General features: G+C 38.1%; 1 protein-coding gene across 4 annotated transcripts in view; it reads left to right on the forward strand.

Annotated features, from left to right (window-relative positions):
- Positions 1 to 19,064, forward strand: part of FNDC3A (fibronectin type III domain containing 3A) — a 221,288-nt gene that overhangs the window by 134,363 nt on the left and 67,861 nt on the right. For all 4 annotated transcript variants that reach the window (XM_053563739.1, XM_053563737.1, XM_053563738.1 and 1 more), the window contains 3 exons: positions 3,672 to 3,909; positions 9,116 to 9,385; positions 11,323 to 11,381. In XM_053563739.1, the coding sequence (XP_053419714.1) occupies positions 3,672 to 3,909; positions 9,116 to 9,385; positions 11,323 to 11,381 (567 nt within the window). The remainder of the gene's footprint in view (positions 1 to 3,671; positions 3,910 to 9,115; positions 9,386 to 11,322; positions 11,382 to 19,064) is intronic.

Raw genomic sequence — 19,064 nt, forward strand, 5'->3', positions numbered from 1 at the left:
TCGTCCCCTTGACCTGTCAGCACCATGTGACACAATTGGTCCTTCCTCCCTGTTGCAATTCACCAGACTTGCAGACTCTGCACTGTCTTAATTTTCCTTCTACCTTCCTTGGTCATCCTTTCCCAATCTTTCTGAAACTACAAACTAGTACATCTTATCAGTCTACTCAACATTGCCACTTAGATGTCTCATTATCTTATCAAACTGAAATACCACATCTTTTCCCCTCCAAAAGACTTAGTCTACCACACAGCCTTCCCTATCAGAGTTAATGGGAAGAGGTCTTTCCATAACTTTCTTTTCTTCCTGCACGGAATCATCAGCTAATCTTATGGTTCTACTTTTAAGTATATGCAAAGTGTGAGTCACTTCTCACCATCTCTGCTGCTACCCTCGTCCAAACCATCATCATCTCTACCCTACGTTACTGCAGTAGCTTTCTCAATGATTTCACTGCTTTTATCCTTGCCTCCCTACAACCTATACGCAAATACAAAGCGGGGGGGAGAAAAAGAGTTGAGTAAGTGGACATGGATATACACATTCATAAAATCTGTTCTTGAAAGTAGTATTAAGGCAGGGTGGGCTGCACCTGTGGCTCAAAGGAGCAGGGCGCTGGCCCCATGTGCTAGAGGTGGCAGGTTCAAACCCAGCCCTGGCCAAAAACAGCAAAAAAAAAATTTTTTTTTCAATAGCAGCTGTGGCTCAAGTGGCTCAAGTGGCTAAGGCGCCAGCTACATATACCTGAATTGGTGGGTTCAAATCCAGCCTGGGCCCACCAAACAACAATGACGGCTACAACCAAAAAAATAGCCGGGCATTGTGGTGGACGCCTGTGGTCCCAGCTACTTGGGAGGCGGAGGCAAGAGAATCGCTTAAGTCCAGGAGTTGGAGGTTGCTGTGAGCTGTGACATTACAGCACTCTCCCCAGGGCGACAGCTTGAGACTTCGTCACAAAAAAAAAAAAAAAAAGAAAAGAAAGAAAAGAAAAATTCCAATAGCAAATTACTGAAATCTGACACCCAATTGAATGATAAAGTCAAAATATTTTCTTTAGACATAAAAAATAAGGGCTACTCTGCTTATTTTATTCTGCAGCCTGTTTCCCTCCCAAAATATTTCTGGATCCCCCTGCCTGTTTTGCTTTTTCCATAGTATTTATCACCTTGCAACATGCTAAATAATTTACTTCTTTGTGTTTGCCTGTCCCCCTTAGTATGTATTCCCTCACAAATATATCACTGTAAGTTTCTTCCTCTTTCTTATAAATTATTAATTTTTTTGTTTTGTTCAAAAATAAATTTTTTTTAAATGAGTAGAGGAGATAAAGTTAGACCTAGGTTTAGGAGGATAGATGAGATTCTAGATTAAGAGGAAGCAAAGTGAAAAAGAAAAATTGCATGAACAAAAGTACAAGATACAGAAATATATAGGTCCATGTGAAGACAAGCTTTTTGGTTTTGGGTTTTTGTTTTTGAGACAGAGCCTCAAGCTGTCGCCCTGAGTAGAGTGCTATGGCATCACAGCTCACAGCAACCTCCAATTCCTGGGCTTAAGCGATTCTCTTGCCTCAGTCTCCCAAGTAGCTGGAATTACAGGCACCCACCACAATGCCTGGCTATTTTTTGGTTGTAGTTATCGTTGTTTGGCAGGCCCAGGCTGGATTCGAACCCACCAGCTCTGGTGTTTATGGCTGGCGCCTTAGCCACTTGAGCTACCTGTGCTGAGCCTGAAGACAAGTTTTTTAATGTACTGGCCTGATAGCAGTTATAAGGGTTTAAGATCTGGTACATAAGAAAGACCACTAGAAAGGTACTTCAAAACCAGGTTGGATCGAAAGTGGGGAGTCCTTTAAGATTTGTAAATCAGAAAATGATAAAGATGAAGGCAATGTCTTAACAGATCCTGTGTTTTGGCTTACTCAGAATCCACTCTAAGCATTAGAGGCTAAAAAGCTGTGAACAGCACCAAGATTCTCTTCAGCCAGGGTTCTAGATACAATTGCTTCCTTCACTCATACGCACTTGTCTGAGACTTAAATTCAGAACTGATTTAAATAGGGACAAAGGGGAGTTATCTATTTAGTTGGAAGCAAGGCATTGTGGTTCACATGAAAGACAGTGAATTGTTTGAGGATATTTTAACAGTCTGTAATATTTGTCATTGAGGCTTAATCTTCACCCAAGTGTGTTTTCTAGTATACATGTACCTACCAAGCACACAGATGTTTGTATACAATGTTTTCTGTCCTTGAACATAATAAAACTTTGCCTTCCTCAAAATCAAAACTTGCCTTTAAATTAGCACTTCACATTGTAATCATTTTCTGTTTCCTAAGGAAAAGTATTATTAGCCATTTGTGTTATATCTTAGTTATTATTTAAGTCAAATGATAAGGGCCTTATTTTAGTGGAGGGACTCCTAATCTTGAGATAAAGTCTTACAGTTTTTTAGGATTTCTGTGTGTCTTTGCAATTCTAGTGAGGTTCAAAGGTAGTAATTCTTAGCATTTTAAAAAAATCTAGTCCCACGGTGTGATTCCTATGTTTAAAATGTGTCATTTCTAAGCCCTAAAGCCATAGATATTTTTCCTAATTAAAAGTTAATATATTTGGTATTTGTTTTCCTTGAAATGATCGACTGTTAAAACTGTTCTAGTTGGCTTGGTGCCTGTAGCTCAGGCGGCTAGAGCGCCGGCCACATACACCAGAGCTGGCAGGTTCAAATTCAGCCCAGGCCAAAAAAATAGCCGGGCGTTGTGGCAGGCGCCTGTAGTCCCAGATACCTGGGGGACAGAGGCAAGAGAATCGCTTGGGCCCAGGAGTTTGAGGTTGCTATGAGCTGTGACGCCACAGCACTACCCAGGGCGACAGCTTAAGACTCTGTCTCAGAAAAAAAAATTGTACCAGTCATGGTCATAAGAGTTTTGTGTCTAAATTCTGGCATGTGGTTGATCTTTAGTTTCTTCTTGTTGTTTGTTTGTTTTCCTCTATTTGGTCTTTCCGCAACTTTTTTTCCTGTCATAATCTAGCAAAGGAAATAAATTTCTGACCTCCTTATGTTTAAACCAAAATTATTATATTATTAAATGCATATAACAAACAGGATAAATGCCTAATATCATAGCTTATTATTTAGCTAGTCTCTTCAGTGTTTTAAAATGTTTACCTTGAATTATAGCAGAAACTACTTGATATTATTTAATGCTAATTCATATCTACTCAAAGTATTTAAGAAATTCTTTTCAGATTAACTTCAATTTTTTTTTTTCTTTTTTGAGACAGAGTCTCACTCTGTTGCCCAAGCTAGAGTGCCATAGCATCAGCCTAGCTCACAGCGACTTTAGACTCCTGGGTTCAAGTGATCCTCTTGCCTGAGCCTTCCATGTAGCTGGGGCTACAGGTGCTGCTGACAACACCTAGCTAATTTTTCTTTTTCTGTTGCTAGTAGAGATGGGGTTTTACTGTAGCTCAGGCTGGTCTAAAACTCCTGAACTCAAACCATCCTCCCTCCTCGGGCTCCCAGAATGCTAGAAGTACAGGCATGAGCCACCCAGCCAATCTCTAAAATTTTTAATTAATTTCTAATGGTGTAAAATTCTTCCTATAACATGTCAAATAAATTGTTTATATCCTACAAAAGAAACCTTTAATCTAATGTTCATTTTGTAGGTTATTGAAGACAATGGTGTTCGAAGAGTTGTTGTGGTTCCTCAGGCACCAGAGTTTCACCCTGGTGGTCACACAGTCATTCACCGTTCTTCACACCCTCCCCTGCCTGGTTTCATTCCTGTCCCAACCATGATGCCCCCTCCACCACGTCATATGTACTCACCAGTGACTGGAGCTGGAGATATGGCCACACAGTATATGCCACAGTATCAGTCTTCACAAGTATATGGAGATGTAGGTAAGACGCCAAAAAATATTCTGGTGTTTTTGAGTTGGATATTCTTTGCTTGGAGATAATTGATTCAATATAGCATCATTTCCCATCAAAGGAAGAGCAGACATAATGACAGTGATATCACAGTCATTTTTCTGTTACCCAAGCATTGTGTTAGGCGCTTCCTCCTCATGATCAACCTTCAAGGTAGGTGAATAAACAAAAAATCAAAGAGGGAAAGTAACTTACATTATGCAGCATATTTAGTGGGGCCACATTCAAACAAGAGGTCTTTTTCTTTTTCCTGCTGACAGGGCTCTGCCATGCCATGCTACAGTCCTGAAGGCCATAATGCCACTGTACAAGGGGTGGGTGCTGGGTTCTGTGAGGGATTTAAAAATTAAAAACAAAACAAAACCCAGAGTAAGGCCTAAGATCTGCCCTCACGAAATTCATAAATTTGGGGGAGGAATAGAAAGCTCACACAAAATAATTATCTCAGTCTTCCCCATGCTTTCAAATCAAACACCAACTATATACTGACCCCTCTCAAATTTGTATCTTCAGCTAAAACCTCACCTCCGAGCCCCAGACTTACTTCTAAGTACCTTCTTGGTAACTCCACTGGACGTCTCGTCCTTGTCCGTCAAATCGTTTCTAAAACAGAAATCTCCACTGTGGAATTCCCAGAACCTGCTTTTTCTCTGTCTTAGTAGGTGGTGCTCTAGCCACCCAGATTGCTCACAGGAAAGTCAGACAGTCAAATTTGATTCTTCCTCTTTGAACCCCCACATCAGTCACCATAGGTTTTATTTTTGGAAGTTTCCCAATTTTATTTACTCCTCTCCATTGCTACTCAGATTCAGTCCACCGTCAGTTCTTGGCAGGACAACTTCACCAGCAGGACTTCCAGTTGGTTTTCTGCTTTCATTCTTATCCCTAAAGATCCATTCTGAGCCACAATAATCACTTTTAAATATTACTTTAATCAAACTTACCTCCTGTTTAAAAGATTTCAATGACTTCTCATTGCATTTAGAATAACATCCTAAACCTTTCCCCTAGACCAAAGTTTCTCAACTGTGCCACTGTTGATGTTTTGGGACAGATCAGTCTTCGTGGTGGAGGACAGAACTGTGCATTTAGAATGTGTAGCAGCATCCCTGGCCTCTACCCGCTAATGCCAGTAGCACACAACTCCAACTCCTCACACAACATTGTAGACACTGTGACATCTAAAAATTATTTCCAGACATTGCCAAATGACCCCTTAGAACCAAAATGAGCCCTGGCTGTGAACCACTGCTCTGGCAAGACCCTGCCCTAAGCCACTGACTGCCTCGTCCCATTGCTTACCCTGCTCTTTCAGTTTTTCAAAACTCCCAAGCCCATCCTTCCCTCAGTGCCTCTGCACGTGATTCTTCCCTCTTACATAGAAGAGTTCCTTTAATTCTTTATGTTTCAGCTTTCAACTGAACCATGTTTGTTTGTTTCATAGAACTTAATACCTTTTCTATTTTGTTGTTATTTGTACGTCTATTTCCCTTGACTATAAATTCCCTAAGAACTGAATCTGTTTCATTCATCATTGTTTTTTTGGCACTTAACAGTGCCTATCTGTTATGCTTATTAAATTTACAGAAGAATAACTTTAAGTATAAAATTTAAATGAAGCAGCACAGCCTGTAAATACTGGATATGTGAGATACATATTTTTAAACCACTAGTATATATTTTTAAACCAGTTTCCTTTAGCCAAGTAATGTAGATTGGTTCAATAAGTCTGGGTGTGGCTTGAGATTCTGTCTCTCTCACAAGGTCAGTTAGGCTCATGCAGTGTGATTCAACACACATACCTTTTCAGTAGCAAGAGTTTATACTGCAGATTATATTTTGTTTACTGCTAATTGTGACTTCGTTTTTCAAATGTGTTTGAGAAAACTGTAAGGAAAAACTAGATATTACAGTTATTACTGTTTTGCGTTGTTAAAACTCATTGTTACTCAGCAGGGATATTCTTTAGAATACATGGATGTGATTCACAATGATGTGAAACAAAGTGAAGGGCTCAAATCCACAGCCTAGTTACACAGTGGTGGAGGGCAACAGCCACATGGACAAATCCACAGCCTAGGTACACAGTGGTGGAGGGCAACAGTCACATGGACAAATCCACAGCCTAGTTACACGGTGGTGGAGGGCAACAGCCACATGGAGAAATCCATAGCCTAGCTACACAGTGGTGGAGGGCAACAGTCACGTGGACAAATCCACAGCCTAGCTACACAGTGGTGGAGGGCAACAGTCACGTGGACAAATCCACAGCCTAGCTACACAGTGGTGGAGGGCAACAGCCACGTGGACAAATCCACAGCCTAGCTACACAGTGGAGGAGGGCAACAGTCACATGGACAAATCCACAGCCTAGTTACACAGTGGAGGAGGGCAACAGTCACATGGTATTTGAGGTTATATGCCAGGTGATCTACCACCAGATCCTAACACCTGACAGTGCTGCCTTTCTAAACAGTAGCTGCCTCTGTGACCCCTTTTCCATGCAGTTAGCAATACCATTATTTAGCCTAAACCTTGCTAGACACTGTGTTCATAAATGTATTATGCAAAATACAAATGAGGAAACTAAGGCTCAGAAATGTTAAGTAATTTCTGCAAGGTCACATTGCTAGTTGCTAAGGATTTTAACCTTCTCAGTTCTGTTTGATAATAAAGTTCCTGCCCTTTCTACTGTAACATATTCTTTATATCTTGAGTAATAGATAAACCATAAAAGAATAACTATATTTCAAAAATAAGTGCTAATTGATTATAGTTGCTATGTTTTTTTATTTTTTGTGAGGGTTCAATTCACATAACATTCACCAATGGGTATAATTCAGTGGTGTTTAGTCTAATCACTATATCCCATATTCACTATCACAGTCTAACTCTGAACATCTGTATCATCTCATGAAGAAACTCTGTGCCTGTTAATTACTCATTCCTAATCCTCTGTTCTCCCCACTCCGTATTATAATCTCCTTTCTGTCTCTGTGCCTATTCTGGACATTTCAGATAAATGTTCATACGATTGCCTTTTGTGTCTTAATATAATATATTCAAGGTTCATCTGTGTTTTCATGTAGGAGTGCTTCATTCCTTTTTGTAATTTGCTAATATTATATCCCATGAATAATACCACATTTTGTTTATCTATTCATTAGTTTATGGATGTTTGGGTTGTTTTCACTTTTTTTGTCAATAAATAACGCTGCTATGAACATTGTGTACAAGTTTTTGTATTGACATATGTTTACACTTGTGTCTGTAGCTCCCAGTGGAATTGCTGGGTCATATGTTCTATGTTTAACTTCCTAAGGAACTCCCAAACTATTTTCCACGGTGGCTGTTTTCTTTTTTTTTTTTTTTTTTGGTAGAGACGGTCTCACTTTGTCACCCTCGGTAGAGTGCCGTGGCATCATACAGCTCACAGCAACCTGCAACTCCTGGGCTTAGGTGATTCTCTTGCCTCAGCCTCCCAAGTACCTGGGACTACAGGCACCTGCCAAATGCCTGGCTATTTTTCTGTTGCAGTTTGGGCGGGTCTGGGTTCAAACCCGCCACGCTCGATATGTGGGGCCGGCACCCTGCCCACTGAGCCACAGGTGCCGCCCCACGGTGGCTGTTTTCCACCAGTGATATATGAGGGTTCCAGTTTCTCCACATTTTTACTAAAACTTGTTATTATCTGTTTTTTGATTATAGCTATCCTGTCTGAATTTTGGTCTCATTGTGGTTTTGATTTGTGTTTCCCTAATGACTAACTGAAGTCAAGCATATTTTGATGTGTTCATTTGACCATTTGTGTATTTTTCTGTGGAGAAGTGTCTGTCTAGATTCTTCACCCATTTTTAGTTGGGTTATTTATCCTTTTGTGGGATTCTAAGAGTGTTTTATATATTCTGGTTACAGTCCCTTATCAGCAGTATGATTTGCAAATATTTTCTCCCATATTATTTTTTTACTTTACTCAGAGTATGCTTTGATGCAAGAAAGTTTTTAATTTTGATGAAGTCCAGTTTGTTTTTTTCTTTGATTGTGCTTCGGGTATCATATCAAAACTAGTATTGCCTATCCAAGGTCATACAGATAAATGTACACATATGTTTCCTTCTGCGTTTTAGAGTTTTAGCTCTTACATTTGGGTCTGTGATTCATTACAGAGTTAATTTTGGTATATGGTGCCGGGTAAAGATCCACATTTTCTCTTTTATATGTAGATAATCCACATGCTGATGTTTTTACTCTTAGTTTTTGTACATGTCCTTTTAATAATCACTTCAAGAATATTGTACTAGTTTTCTCAAAACACTACTAAATTAATACTACTTTCTTTATTGAGGCTTTTAAAAATATATTTTTTAATTTAAATATTTTAAATTTAAAATTAAAAAATGGGTCTCTCAACCTTTTCTCCATCATGAGAGGGACCCGCTTCTAATTCTCTTTGGAAGTGCTCTCGTTTGTTCTTCGTAAATATAATCTCCTTGTTACCCTCAAAAAAATATATAAAAATTAAGTTTGGAGACAATAGAATTAATATTTATTGAGCATATTGACCTTATTATATTGCCGTGCAACTTTTATTAGAATGAATATGTTCTTCTAAATTACAACCTTGACTTTACAGTATCTGAAGATATAATACTTTATATGTAGGTTCTGTTATTATTATACATTGCAACTCATTTCTTTTTGTGAAGTCCTAAAACTTTTTCCATGATGATTTCCTTTTTTAAGTCATAAAGGAATATAGGCAGGCAGTAACTTGCTTTCTACCTATTTTATATGTTTGAGTTGAAAGAGATGTAAAAAGTAGTGGCTACAAAAGAGTAAAAGAAAAAGAACAGTGAGGAAAGTTCAGTTCAAATCTCATTCCTCACCTTGACAATCATAATGTACCACCAAGTTGTTTCCATGGAGATTAATAGTTAGTTGGGAAAAGAAGGAGGAAAGAAATGTCTCTGTAAGTTTATTTGACATAGATAATTATAATTAAATCACATTGCTTGGTTCTGCCAGTTAGTGGAGATGCAAAAATAGCTTTGTGTTGTAAAAATCTTCAAAATGTTTTATAAGTTTTTTATAATAGATTTATTTTCTTCTTTTTTTCCTGCCACAATCTTATTTGGAGAAAGAGATCCTTTAACATTTGTTTTTTATTTCTTCCTAGATGCTCACTCTACACATGGAAGATCCAACTTTAGAGATGAAAGATCTAGTAAAACGTATGAACGTTTGCAGAAAAAATTAAAGGATCGCCAAGGAACACAGAAAGATAAAATGAGCAGTCCACCATCATCACCCCAGAAATGCCCTTCTCCCACAAATGAACATAATGGACTTATAAAAGGGCAGAATGCTAGTGGTATAAACACAGGATCAGCAAAAAACAAATCAGGGAAGGGGAAAGGAGGTACACAAGTTGACATAGAAATTGAAGGTAACTGTAATACTCACTCTCACTGGTGCATTTCATCATTATTCAATCCACTAAAAATGTATTCTAACCTTTCAATCATTTCATCGTGGTCCAAATAAACCATTGATTCATAGCCCAACACTTTCTAAATGTGAAAAAACATTCTCAAAAGAGCCCAAAAAGTTGGCAGGGGGCGAAGGGGGGGAGTATATTTTAGAACCTAAATTAGTATCAGGCTCCTGCTTTTGACAATTTGAGAGTACTCAATTAGTAATTTTATCTGTATCATAAATTTTACTATTTGCTGGGAAAACTCAAATAACATTAATCCAGATTCCTTTTGTTTCTCTCTTAGCCTTTATGCTGGTTTTTATCAGAAGTCTTTATTTCTCCTAGCTTCTTTTTGAGTAAATTCCCTAATAGCAACTAGTTATGTCCTTCACCAAGCCGTGTATAGGGTATTCTCCATTCCTTTCTTCAAAAACTTTTTTCTTAAAATCCCTCTTTTCCTTGGGTCCTTCTAACTTGTGACTTTTACCATGTGAACTCTGAGCATTACTGTTTATACATACTAGACTCCATCTCCGTAAGGGAAATATAAGCTGGGTTTAATAGCCTTTTCATACGTCTGCTGTGTGGAGTTACGGAACTTTTGACTATAATGTGTAGCCTCTTACTACTGCTTATCTTTATGTCTATAATTTCTGCATATATGTTCTTTTTGGGTTTCTTTGAAACCTACTGTATCTGTTTTAACTTCTGAAGGTAGACCATGTCAAATTTTAAGTTTTGTCAAAAGTGACTATGAAGCATACTTAACTACCATTTCATAATCCCCAGTAACCACAACTCTCTCAGTCTTGCAAGGTGCTTATTCTAAATATATACTCTTGATTCTTATTATATTGAATTATCAAATAATGCAGCTAATTAACATACGAGTAGGAATTAAAATTCTTCCAGCTTTGAGGGAAATGTAAAAATCCAGGCTCTGTTAACCCTTCTTACCATCTTCCTTTTCCTTAAAATCTTCATTTCTCACCAACAAATTTAAAATAATATTGCAACAGCTTCAAGATACATATATTAACAACATTTACAAAAGTTGTCTTCCATGTATTTGAGACCTCCTAATCTTTTTTTTTTTTTTCAGAACTGATTTTTCAGAAAAGTTAAGCCAAAGGTTTATGTAGATCAGTGGTGGTAGCTTATAAATTATGATCAAGCCAGTTATATTCCTATTATTCCTATTTTGGAAACCATGATTAAGGCATGTAATAAAAACATACTTTGTTAACTTACTAAGAGGCATGACATTGGCAAGTAACTTTACAGAGAGAATATTTTTATAACTATGAATAAAAATAATACTTTCTATAGGAAAAACCTGGCTTGGCACCCATAGCTCAGTGGTTAGAGCACCGGCCACATACCCCAGGGCTAGTGGGTTCAAACCCAGCCCAGGCCTGCTAAACAACAATGACAAATGCAACAACAACAACAAAAAAAAAAAAATAGCCAGGCATTGTGGCAGACACCTGTCGTCCCAGCTACTTGGGAGGCTGAGGCAAGATAATCGCTTAAGTCCAAGAGTTTGATTTGAGGTTGCTGTGAGCTGTGACACCACAGCACTCTACCGAGGGTGACATAGTGAAAGTCTATCTCAAAAAAGAAAGAAAGAAAAGAAAAACCTACTGGTTGTGTATTTATACATAGACACACAAATACGTATGGTGTACATATGGTAGCGTGGTAACTAATAATCACAGTTAAAATGGAAATCAAAACTGGTGCAGAAAAACGCTGACGGGTCACAAACTGCTAAGTATGAACAAAGGAATAATTAGAAAACAAAGTCTCAAATACCAACCTTATATCAGAAGACATATTTGAAGGGAAGAAGGGGCTACATTTAAGCTTTTTTCTTAACGTTCAATTTTTTTGTTGTTGTTTTTAAGAAAAAGATGAAGAAACTAAGGCACTTGAAGCACTTCTTTCCAACATTATCAAACCGGTGGTAAGTATCTCATATATTTTCTTGGGATTTATATTTATATGTTTATACAGATTTGGGTACGTTTTTATTCAGGCTGTATTTAACACTTAACTATATATTAGAAATGTGACCTCAATGGCACACCATTATGGATCTGACATTAAGAGAGAAATACATTGATCAGTAAAACAGAATATTCAGATTATCCATTTTTTAAGTGAGAATATTACGTGCCCTAAATGATATTATAGATCATTGGAACAGGAAGAGATCTAATAGTGTGGCCATAACTGATGATTATCAGTTATTTTTAAATCCATTTATGTTATTTCCACATAAAATATATCCAGTTAAATCAGAAGCAAAAGAGTTAAAAGGTCAAATGATAGAAAAATTAAAGTACTTCCTAGTTTCTTTTAATTATAGATATGATAAAATCTGAAAAGATATGGCAGCAGCTTTGGATACATAAAATTTTGTGTATATTTTTAAAATGAGGGCTATGTATTGCTAGGAAAAATGTTTACATAAGATATGACAAAGGATTAATATTTAGTGTTCATACAAATTGAAGTTTTTAAACCCAGTAGGACCCCAAAAAATTCTTTACTGGTAATCAAAAGAAATATAAATTAAACTTCTCTGAAAGTATGAGGGCCCATTTCCTAATAAAAACTACTCAAGCACAAATGTTTATTGCAAAATTTTAATATTAACATTAAAAAGTAAAATAGTTCTGGTGGCGCCTGTGGCTCCAGGAGTAGGGCGCCAGTCCCATATGCCAGAGGTGGCGGGTTCAAACCCAGCCCCAGCCAAAAACCACACACCAAAAAAAAAAAAAAAGTAAAATAGTTCAATGAAAGTGTAAATAAAAATGATGTAGCCGTTAAAAATATGGTTATAAGGCTTGGCGCCTGTAGCTCAAGCAGCTAAGGTGCCAGCCATATATGCCAGAGCTGGCGGGTTCGAATCCAGCCTGGGCCTGCCAAACAACAATGACAACAACCAAAGAAAAAATAACCGGGCTTTGTGGTGGTCACCTGTAGTCCTAGCTACTTGGGAGGCTGAGGCAAGAGAATCGCTTAAGCCTGAGAGTTGGAGGTTGCTGTGAGCTGTGACACCATGGCACTCTACCCAGGGTGACAGCTTGAGGCTCTGTCTTAAAAATATATATATATGTGTGTATATATATCGTTATGAAAAATGCAGAAATACTCAAAGATGCTTTTGATGAAAGTTGGGGGAAATTGTGGAGGTGAAACTATTTGGACACCGTAATTACAGCCTTATTTAGGAAAGTCTTTTAAGAAAAGACTACAAGGAAAAATGTCACAAAATATCAGAGTAGCTATTCCTACAAGTCTTTTTCTTTCTCTGCTTTTTTTAAGAGCTATAACTTCACTTCATTTTAAAAGCAAGCTACGAAGTACCAGTAATAAAAATTAAATCTCTCAAATACAGTATTTATTATTTATATGTGAACTCTTATGGTGAAAAGATATAAGTAATCTATAAATATGTAGTAGAAATAAATTTCTTTTTAATCTACTGTTCTAACTTCATGCTTAACAGTTTGAGTTTTCTTCTAGTCCTATTTCGGTTAATTTGTGTGTGTCCAGCCATCAAAATGTAGTTATTTTTTTCCTTTGTCTTTGTATGAAAATGGGGACATTATTGTTCTGTGCAGCTTTTTCCGCTCACTATGCTAAGCCTTAGCAATCTCTCGGTATCATTACATTAGTCTTGGAACTGCTACATAGTTCATTCACATTCAGAAAATGCAGAGTGCCAAAAAATGTATGCCCATTTTAGTAAAGGAAAAAAAATATATTCAAATTGTAATAATATATACCAATAACGTTTGTTATCTTGTATCTTTTGAAACTGTTGAAGTCAAACATGACTTGAATATTACAATTTTAATACAATTTTTTCGTTTCTTAAAATGTGTACACATGTCTTTGGTACCCTATATATTTATTGAGCCCTTACTATATGCCAATAAATAAAAACAAATGTACAAACACAATCCTGTGTGAGGTTTAATGGTACTATTATAGAAATAGAGTGATACCTTATGTACCATGAGTGTTACTGAGAAGTGGGAGTTAGGTTAGATTAGGACAGCCTTCCATGAGCTTCTGGACTGAGAAAAAGTGCAACTCTTGGTGGGAGTGGGGGACAGGAATAGGTAAACTTGGGGATTTACACAGATAAAAAGAACCATTATCACTAGAAGGTGGTGAGTAGGGGAAAGATGTCTTCTAAGAAGTTGATTAGAAGACAGGCCTTTTTCAGCCAGCATAAGGCCATTTAACATTGATAAAAATACTTCTTGGTGGGAGGCGGAGCAAGATGGCAGCCGAGTAACAGCTTCCTTGCATCTGGGCACCGTGAGTCTGGGGAGATAGGACTCCAGGCATCTCTGGATGGTGGGAACTGCCTATCATCAGTCCTATGAGGATACAGGAAGTCAGTGAGAGACTTCTGGACCCCAAGAGGAGGACTAAAACAGTGGAAAACCGGCAAGTGGTCGCGTGTGTTCAATCCGTCTAAACCCGCCCACAACTGTAAGTTCAGTAGCAGCGAGACTGCAAACCAGAAAGGCCTTACCTGTGAACTGTTTTGATGTCCTTGGTCTTGGCACTGAGTTGAACTGCCTTGGGGAAGGCCTGAGCGGGAGTGCGGAGAACTTTAGCCGTTGTCTGGGGCCCCAGTCTGAGCCGCTGAGCCAGACGGAGCTAATAGTCTTTGGCGGTGGGTCACACGGATCCATTGTCAGTGATCTGCCCTGGCAAGCTCCGCCCTCAGGGTCGCAGAGCTAGAAACGGGTGGGAGCTGGTAACCCAGCAACCAAGTAGCCTAAGGGTGGGGTCTGAGCCGCCTTGCAGCCCTAACCCTCAGGGGCAGAGTGAGACCGGTTTTGGCACACTGGGTAAGTGGATAGCCACTTCAGCAGTGATTCCAGCGAGAAAGCTGGGAAAGCTTCTGCTCAGCAAGTTTACAAGTTCAAAGTGCCTTTTAAGTAGGCTGAAGAGAGATTTAGGGTGTCCACCTGCTGGGGTTTGAGAAATCAACAGCCTCCAGTCGTATCAGAACTGTGACTAACATCTCATACCCCAGAAGACCACGTGTTGCCCAGACAATATTCAATAACATATACAAACTGCTTTGGTTTTGGTTGTGTATTTTTTTCTTTTTTTTTTTTTTGTTTGGTTGTTTTTTTTTGTTTATTTTGACGTTGCCGATGTTCTTTTGTTTTTTTAATTTCAATCTTTTCCACACAGATCCCTTTTTCTTTCTCAATTTTCCTAGTTTAATTATAATTTCCCATTGCTGCCTTTTTTAATAACTTCAACTTCATTTTTGCTAGTGTTTCTACCGCTATCATTTGGTTTTTCACCCAATTTTATCCCCGTAAAGTTTTCTGTTTGCTTGTTTTGGTTTGATTTATAGCTTTTTTGTCTTTCCTCTCTACTTGGTGGAGGTGGGGTACTGTGTCTGATCAGGTTAGCAAAGAGCTGCTGACCTCAAGGGAACCACGCAACTGGGCACCCCCAGAAGGTGGGGTTTTTTAAGGTTGTGTCAAAGTACCCTACTGTACACCTATATTGCCCTGTCTCCCTCTTTCTATGCCTCTCTTCTTTTTGTCAATATTCCTTATACCCACCCCCTCTCCTTTCTCTATCTTTCTTTTTTTCTTATCACTCGGTCCTCCTTTCTTTCATCCCTTCTTTTGCTCTTCAACCTTCTCACCCTTCTGGTCCTGTAACCCTTAGTCCACAGGCACAAGAACTTAAAGAGCAAAAGGAAGTGAAAGGAAAATTAGGGCAAGGAAACAGATAAAAGAAATCACTCATGAGGAAGAATCAGCAGAAAACTCCAGGCAACATGAAGAACCAGTCTAGAACAACCCCACCAAGGGACCATGAGGTAGCTACTGCAGATGATTCCACCAGTATAGAAATGTTAGGAATGACAGAAAGGGAATTTAGAATACACATGTTGAAAACAATGAAAGAAATGATGGAAACAATGAAGGAAATTGCTAATAAAGTGGAAAATAACCAAAAGGAAATCCAAAAACAGAATCAAATAAGAGATGAACCATATGAAGAATATAAAAAGGATATAGCAGACCTGAAGGAACTGAAACAGTCAATTAGGGAACTTAAAGATGCAATGGAAAGTATCAGCAACAGGTTAGACCATGCAGAAGAAAGAATTTCAGAGGTAGAAGACAAAGTTCTTGAGATAACTCAGACAGTAAAAGAGGCAGAAAAGAAGAGAGAGAAAGCAGAACGTTCACTGTCAGAATTATGGGACTTTATGAAGCATTCCAACATACGAGTTATAGGAATTCCAGAAGGGGAAGAAGAATGCCCCAGAGGAATGGAAGCCATACTAGAGAATATTATAAAAGAAAATTTCCCAAACATCACGAAAATTCTGACACACTGCTTTCAGAGGGATATCGGACCCCAGGTCGCCTCAACTCTAACCGAGCTTCTCCAAGACACATTGTGATGAACCTGTCCAAAGTCAAGACAAAAAAAAAGATTCTGCAAGCTGCCAGGAGTAAGCGCCAGTTGACCTGCAGGGGCAAATCCATCAGAGTGACCGCAGACTTCTCTAATGAAACTTTCCAAGCAAGATGACAATGGTCATCTACCTTTAATCTACTTAGAACAATTTTCAGCCCAGAATTCTGTACCCTGCTAAGCTAAGCTTCAAAATTGACGGAGAAATCAAATCATTTACGGATATACAAACATTGAGGAAATTCGCCACAACAAGACCAGCTCTACAGGAAATACTTCAACCTGTTCTGCACACTGACCACCACAATGGATCAGCAGCAAAGTAAGAACTCAGAAATCAAAGGACAGAACCTAACCTCCACACTGATGCAAAAGATAAAACTAAGCAATGGACTCTCACCAAATAAGACGAATAGAATACTACCACACTTATCAATTATCTCAATAAATGTTAATGGCTTGAATTCCCCACTGAAGAGACATAGATTGGCTGACTGGATTAAAAAACACAAGCCATCCATTTGCTGTCTGCAAGAAACACACCTGGCTGCAAAAGACAAATTAAAGCTCCGAGTCAAGGGTTGGAAGACTATTTTTCAGGCAAATGGAATTCAGAAGAAAAGAGGAGTTGCAATCTTATTTTCAGATACATGTGGATTTAAAGCAACTAAAGTCAAAAAAGACAAAGATGGTCACTTTATATTGGTCAAGGGAAAACTACAACAAGAAGACATTTCAATTCTAAATATTTATGCACCCAATTTAAATGCTCCCAGATTCTTGAAGCAGACCTTACTCAGTCTGAGCAATATGATATCTGATAATACCATCATAATAGGGGACTTTAACACACCTCTTACAGAGCTGGACAGATCCTCTAAACAGAAATTAAACAAAGATGTAAGAGATTTAAATGAAACCCTAGAACAGCTATGCTTGATAGACGCATATAGAACACTCCACCCCAAAGATAAAGAATATACATTCTTCTCATCACCCCATGGAACATTCTCCAAAATTGATCATATCCTGGGACACAAAACAAATATCAACAGAATCAAAAGAATTGAAATTTTACCTTGTATCTTTTCAGACCATAAGGCACTAAAGGCGGAACTCAACTCTAACAAAAATGCTCAACCCCACCCAAAGGCATGGAAATTAAACAATCTTTTGTTGAATAACAGATGGGTGAAGGAAGAAATAAAACAGGAGATCATTAACTTCCTTGAGCATAACAACAATGAAGACACAAGCTACCAAAACCTGTGGGATACTGCAAAAGCAGTTTTGAGAGGAAAATTCATTGCTTTAGATGCCTACATTCGAAAAACAGAAAGAGAGCACATCAACAATCTCACAAGAGATCTTATGGAAATGGAAAAAGAAGAACAATCTAAGCCTAAACTCAGTAGAAGAAAAGAAATATCCAAAATCAAATCAGAGATCAATGAAATTGAAAACAAAAGAATCATTCAGAAAATTTATGAAACAAGGAGTTGGTTTTTTGAAAAAATAAATAAAATAGATAAACCATTGGCCAGACTAATGAGAAATAGAAAAGTAAAATCTCTAATAACCTCAATAAGAAACGATAAAGGGAAAATAACAACTGATCCCACAGAGATACAAGAGATCATCTCTGAATACTACCAGAAACTCTATGCCCAGAAATTTGACAATGTGAAGGAAATGGATCAATATTTGGAATCACACCCTCTCCCTAGACTTAGCCAGGAAGAAATAGACCTCCTGAACAGACCAATTTCAAGCACTGAGATCAAAGAAACAAAAAAAAGCTTCCAACTAAAAAATGCCCTGCTCCAGATGGCTTCACTCCAGAATTCCATCAAACCTTCAAGGAAGAGCTTATTCCTGTACTGCAGAAATTATTCCAAAAAACTGAGGAAGAAGGAATCTTCCCCAACACATTCTATGAAGCAAACATCACCCTGATACCAAAACCAGGAAAAGACCCAACCAAAAAGGAGAATTTCAGACCAATCTCACTCATGAATATAGATGGAAAAATTCTCAACAAAATCCTAGGCAATAGATTACAGCTTATCATCAAAAAAGTCATTCATCATGATCAAGTAGGCTTCATCCCAGGGATGCAAGGCTGGTTTAACATACACAAGTCCATAAACGTTATCCACCATATTAACAGAGGCAAAAATAAAGATCACATGATCCTCTCAATAGATGCAGAAAAAGCATTTGATAAAATCCAGCATCCTTTTCTAATTAGAACACTGAAGAGTATAGGCATAGGTGGCACATTTCTAAAACTGATTGAAGCTATCTATGACAAACCCACAGCCAATATTTTACTGAATGGAGTAAAACTGAAAGCTTTTCCTCTTAGAACTGGAACCAGACAAGGTTGTCCTCTGTCACCTTTACTATTCAACATAGTGCTGGAAGTTCTAGCCAATACAATTAGGCAAGACAAGGAAATAAAGGGAATCCAAATGGGAGCAGAGGAGGTCAAACTCTCCCTCTTTGCTGACGAGATGATCTTATACTTAGAGAACCCCAAAGACTCAACCACAAGACTCCTAGAAGTCATCAAAAAATACAGTAATGTTTCAGGATATAAAATCAATGTCCACAAGTCAGTAGCCTTTGTGTACACCAATAACAGTCAAGATGAGAAGCTAATTAAGGAGACAACTCCCTTCACCATAGTCTCAAAGAAAATGAAATACCTAGGAATATACCTAACGAAGGAGGTGAAGGACCTCTATAAAGAAAACTATGAAGTCCTCAGAAAGGAAATAGCAGAGGATATTAACAAATGGAAGAACATACCATGCTCATGGATGGGAAGAATCAACATTGTTAAAATGTCTATACTTCCCAAAGCAATCTACCTATTCAATGCCATTCCTATCAAAGTACCTACATCGTACTTTCAAGATTTGGAAAAAATGATTCTGCGTTTTGTATGGAACCGGAAAAAACCCCGTATTGCTAAGGCAGTTCTTAGTAACAAAAATAAAGCTGGGGGCATCAGCATACCAGATTTTAGTCTGTACTACAAAGCCATAGTGCTCAGGACAGCATGGTACTGGCACAAAAACAGAGACATAGACACTTGGAATCGAATTGAACACCAAGAAATGAAACTAACATCTTACAACCACCTAATCTTTGATAA

The sequence above is a fragment of the Nycticebus coucang genome, chromosome 15 (assembly GCF_027406575.1).
Source record: "Nycticebus coucang isolate mNycCou1 chromosome 15, mNycCou1.pri, whole genome shotgun sequence".
Classification (NCBI taxonomy): domain Eukaryota; kingdom Metazoa; phylum Chordata; class Mammalia; order Primates; family Lorisidae; genus Nycticebus; species Nycticebus coucang.